Here is a 5,726-nt window from a genome sequence, read left to right as displayed (position 1 = left end):
TTTGCTCCCAAACGGAAACATCACAAGTCATTTTTACAGCTCCGTCCTCCTCCTCGTGCTCATCTACACTCTCAGATCAGCCCAGATCATCCTTCTAGATCCACAAACATGGAGTAAAAAAACGTTTTTTTTCTTAAAAAAATGTTTCAGTCACACTTCTAGGTTGCAAACTTTTCATCCTTTGTTCCTTTTTTCTACTCTATGAAGAGTCCACTACGAGCCAACAGAAAAAGAAAAGCAAAGCAAAGCATCATCAAAACCCGGCAGAAAACCCCAGCTTTATCACGATTTGCAGGGTTTTTAATCGGCTTCGCTGTGCGTTCGGTCCAATAACCGATCGCCACGTCGCAGGGGCACCCCTCTATTTAAATCCCCGATCCGCCGCTCGGCGAGGCCACACACATCCCATTCCCCTCTTCTCATCCCATTCCCATATCCCATAGAGAGAAAAGCAGAGCAAGCTGAGCTCACACGCAAGCCGAAAGATGATGCGGAGCCCAAGGGGCGTCGGCGGCGGCTGCTACCGCGGCGCCGGCGGCCAAGACCAGCACGTCGACCTGATCCCGGGTATCCCCGACGACGTGGCCGTGGACTGCCTGGCGCGCGTCCCGCACGCCTCCCACCGCGCCATGCGCGGGGTCTGCCGTGGCTGGCGGAGCGCCGCTTCCACCCCGGCCTTCGCCTCCGCCCGCGCGCAGGCGGACGCCAACGAGGACCTCGTCTACCTCATGCAGTTCGGCAACCCGTCCGCCGCCGCTGACGACGCCGAACCCAAGGGCGACGACGGTCCCGCCAACACCCCGGCCTACGGCGTCGCGGTCTACAACGTGACGACCGGCGAGTGGCGCCGTGACCGCGGCGCCCCGCCTGTGGTGCCCGTCTTCGCGCAGTGCGCCGCGGTGGGGACGCGCCTGGCCGTGCTCGGCGGCTGGGACCCGCGCACCTTCGAGCCCGTGGCCGACGTCCACGTCCTGGACGCCGCGACGGGGCGGTGGCGTCGAGGCGCGCCGATGCGGTCGGCGCGGTCCTTCTTCGCGTGCGCCGAGGCCGGCGGCAAGATCTACGTGGCCGGCGGGCACGACAAGCACAAGAACGCGCTCAAGACGGCGGAGGCCTACGACCCCCGCGCCGACGCGTGGGACCCGCTCCCGGACATGTCGGAGGAGCGCGACGAGTGCGACGGCATGGCCACGGTCGCGGGGGACCGGTTCCTGGCCGTCAGCGGGTACCGCACGGCGCGGCAGGGCGGGTTCGAGCGCGACGCCGAGTGGTTCGACCCGGCCGCGCGCGCCTGGCGGAGGCTGGAGCGCGTCCGGGCGCCGCCCTCCGCCGCGCACGTGGTCGTCAAAGGACGCGTCTGGTGCATCGAGGGCAACGCCGTCATGGAGTGGATGGGGACCCGCCGCGGGTGGCGCGAGGTCGGGCCGTACCCGCCGGGGCTCAAGGCTGGCACGGCGCGCGCGGTGTGCGTCGGCGGCGGGGAGAAGGTGGTTGTGACGGGCGCGCTTGATGGCGAGGGCGGTGGTGGGCGGCACGCACTGTGGGTGTTCGACGTCAAGACCAAGAGCTGGACTGTTGTGCGCCCGCCGTCCGAGTTCGCCGGCTTCGTCTTCTCCGTCGCCTCCGTCCGGATCTGACTGAGCATCTGCATCTTGCTTCGCACCGTTCGTCCGCCCACGGCTATCAGACGTGAAGGAAAGGAAAAGTCTACTAGTACAAGTAGTATACTAGTACATGGCTACATGCATGTACGCCAACTTGTCTGTCAAAAAACAAAAAACAAAAAAACACGAAATGCTGCTGCCTTGTAGAAGCAAAACTAGCTAGTAGGCATCATCAGAGCATGGTTGGACCTCTTTCACCAGCTAGGACGTTACGAAAAGCCAGGGCCTGTCAAAGGTGTTAATAGTAGTTTATCAGGACACCGATCAGCAGAGTCACTGAAGATTAGGGGTGACGCCTGACGCGGCCCATCAATTTTGCTCTAGCACTAAAGGATTGTGCTTTGGCAGCTGCTAGCTGGCGGGCATGGGCACCATATCGAACCGACGAAGTCGTCGTTCAATGGTTTAATGGTCCAACCGTTAGGAATCGGTTGGACCGCCGGTTCGATTGTTTTGAACCGGACATATCGAACCGGCCACAAAATAATTGAACCGATATATATATATATATATATATATATATATATATATATATATATATATATATATATATATATATATATATATATATATAAGTGCTATTCTACATCTTAGGTGTATAATACTATTCTACATCAAACTGTTATACTGAGCAAAATTTAGTATCATTGAGTATTCGTGTTTCAGTATTGTTCAATATTTCGTGGTCCTGGATGTAGTGTTGGATGATACTGAACGATGTTCAGTACTGCTTAGTATTTTTTCAGGTTAGTTTTGACTTGCGGTGTAGAATAGCGCTACCATATGCAAATGCAACGACATGTTCTTAATATATTATAAACAGAAAGTGAAGTAGTGAAGAATATCGATATTGATAACATAGCTTTCAGCGTAACACATAGTTCATAATTTCATATTCATAGTTCATAAAAACAGTCACGGGCTCATGGCCAGCAAGGCAGCAACACAACCTCACAGGTTCTTTAACACAAAAAATAACAACATGCATGATGCCGTGATAAACTGGTAACAAAGTTCCAAACAAGTTCATGCTAAAAAGATAATCACGAACACAAACAACAGACATTTCCCTCCCCAAGCTGCCCAGCACCAAAAGAAGCCCTAAAGATGCAATTTCCATAAATACCCCTGAGTAGACCATGTCGTTCTGAACATCCAGAGGGGTAACTTTGGAAAAACTCAAAACATCACCGGTTCGCATGAAACCGCCCGGTTCACTGGTTTGACCGGAAACCGGCCGGTTCAACCGGTTTTCACCGGTTCGATTGCATTCCGATCCTCTAAGGTGAACCGGACCGGTGAAGGCTCCGGTTCGGTATTTTACCGGTCGAACCGCCGGTCCGGTCCGGTTCGAATAACTAGGATGGGCACCCGATGGTTGAACATCTTGTGCTCTTATCGATGCACCGGTTTGTTGCTGCGGAAACGCATGTGAAGCATAATTATCAGTGACCACCAGAGTGCTTTTGTGCCAGGGAGGCTTATAACTGATAATATCCTTTTAGCATATGAAAGCGTTCATACTATCAAAAAAAAGAAAGGGAAGAAGGGGCTGTGTGCAGTGAAATTGGATATGCATAAGGCTTATGATAGAGTTGAGTGGGGTTTCTTGGAGAAGATTATGTTGAAAATGGGTTTTGATAGAAGTTGGGTAAAGTTGATAATGACCTGTGTCAAATTTGTAAAGTACAAGGTTAGAGTGAATAAAATGGAGACAGAAATCTTTTGTCCAACAAGGGGATTAAGGCAGGGGGATCCGTTGTCCCCCTACTTGTTTTTACTGGTGGCAGAAGGACTGTCGAGTCTATTAAAGGGAGCAGAAAGCAGAGGCTCTATTAAGGGGAGCAGAAAGCAGAGGCTCTTTAAGAGGGATTCGAGTATGCAGGGAAGCACCAGCTATTTCACATTTGTTGTTTGCAGATGATTCTCTGATACTGATGGAAGCAGATAAGGAGAATGCAGACACCCTGAAGGGTCTTCTTGATAGATATTGTGTGAACTCGGGACAAAAGATTAGTGATGCAAAATCCAGTATATTTTTCAGTGCTAATACAGAGGTCGAAACCAAAGCTGAAGTATGTGAGGCCCTAAATATTATGACTGAATCAATAAGTGACAAGTACCTTGGACTACCTGCTTTAGTAGGTGCTGATCGAAGCTATTGCTTTCAGTACTTGGTGGATAGGGTCCGAGGAAAGACAAAAGGATGGAAGGAGAAGTTGCTAAGTATGGGAGGTAAAGAAGTCCTGATAAAATCTGTGGCTCAAGCTGTGCCTGTCTTTGCGATGATGGTGTTTAAGATCCCGAAAAACATTTGCAAAGGGATTACTGATGCCATATCCCAATTCTGGTGGGGCGATGAGGAGGATCACAGAAGGATGCACTGGAAAGCTTGGTGGAAACTCTGCCTTCCGAAAATTAAGGGTGGCATGGGATTCAGAGACATTGAAACCTTTAACAGGGCATTATTGGCAAAACAAGTCTGGAGATTGCTGTTAGAACCAAACTCATTATGTGCCAGGGTACTAAGAGCAAGATACTACCTGGATGGGAAGCTTCTGAATGCAAAGCTGAAAAGTGGCAGCTCTTTTACATGGCAAAGTATTTTGGCAGGACTGGATTGCTTCAAAAAAGGCTATATATGGCGTGTGGGAGATGGATCACAAATAAATATTTGGGATGACCATTGGATCCCCTCCAGTCATAATATGAAAATCCAGACTCCAAGGGGGAACAATTTGGTTACTAAAGTGGACGAGCTGATCAATCCAATAACAGGAAACTGGGATGAAGAGTTAATACAAGCACTGTGCTGGGATATTGATGTGAGCAGAATTCTAGAGATCCCTCTCAGACAGGGAAGGGAGGATCTTGTAGCTTGGCATTATAATAAGAATGGCTATTTCTCTGTGGGTTCTGCATACCATCTACAATGGACCCACAAATTCGGGAATGATTTGGCACATTATCAAGCAGGTGGAGTGGGCGATGATCAGGTTTGGTCGAAACTATGGAAACTGAATGTGCCAGCAAAAATAAAGATCTTTGGATGGAGGTTTCTACACGGCCTGATCCCTTGCAAAGGGATCCTTGCTAATTGGCATATTGAGAATAACAGCAGCTGCCCTGCCTGTCACGAAGGCTGTGAAGACATAAAGCATTTGCTATTTACATGCCGAAGGGCAAAGGAAATCTGGCGTATCCTAGGAATATCTGATGAAATTAACCCTGTTTTGGCAATTCATCGATCTGGATCAGTAGTAGTGGCCGAGATGATTACAACACAAAGACAAATGGATATAACCAGGTTGGCTTGGCAGAATTGATCTTAACAGGTGGTTGGTACATCTGGTGGGAACGCCGTAAACTGATGCATGGAGAACCTGTCCAAAATCCGACAAGAGCAAGTCTGGCAATAGCGACGCTGACGACAAACTATCAGCGAGCTATAAAGAAGATGGAAAATAAAGTAGAGAGATGGAAGAAGCCTCCAGAAGGTAATCTTATGCTGAATGTGGATGCAAGCTATAAACCGGAATCAGGAACGGGCAGCACAGGAGCAATCATTAGAGACTCATTTGGATCATTCATAAGTGCCAGGGTATGTTATTTTGAACACATGGCTGATGCTGCTACGGCTGAAGCGATGGCACTGAAGGAAGGGCTTGTGTTGGCACAGGCGATGGGATGCAATTGAATTATGATTCAATCTGATTCTTTGGAGGTTGTCGAAACTATGCAGCAAGGAGGTGTATCAGCAACAGTAAGTGCACCAATCTATGATGAATGTGGGTTTCTTTGGCAAGATTTCGTGGATATACATCTTGATCATTGTAATCGGGAAGCAAACTTTGTTGCACATGAGTTAGCTAGAGTAGCAATGCAAAGTAAATTATCTTGTAACTGGGTCGATGAACCCCCTAGCTTCATTTTAGCAGCCTTGGTGAACGATGTAACTATTGCTAATGATCAATAAAGTGAGCCAGGTGGCTTTCCTCAAAAAAAAAATAAAGACAGGAAAATAGCTCGAAGGTTCATCAAGAGTAATAGTATCTAGTGTGG

General features: G+C 49.2%; 1 protein-coding gene across 1 annotated transcript; it reads left to right on the top strand.

Annotated features, from left to right (window-relative positions):
• LOC8057145 (F-box/kelch-repeat protein At2g44130) lies at positions 388-1,813 on the top strand. Its single transcript, XM_002450511.2, has one exon. The coding sequence runs from the start codon at positions 486-488 to the stop codon at positions 1,635-1,637; it is 1,152 nt and encodes a 383-aa protein (XP_002450556.1). The 5' UTR covers positions 388-485; the 3' UTR covers positions 1,638-1,813.

This window comes from Sorghum bicolor, chromosome 5 (assembly GCF_000003195.3).
Source record: "Sorghum bicolor cultivar BTx623 chromosome 5, Sorghum_bicolor_NCBIv3, whole genome shotgun sequence".
Lineage (NCBI taxonomy): Eukaryota > Viridiplantae > Streptophyta > Magnoliopsida > Poales > Poaceae > Sorghum > Sorghum bicolor.
The sequence above is the reverse complement of the archived record's forward strand: the minus strand, read 5'-3'. Positions and strand labels throughout refer to the sequence as shown.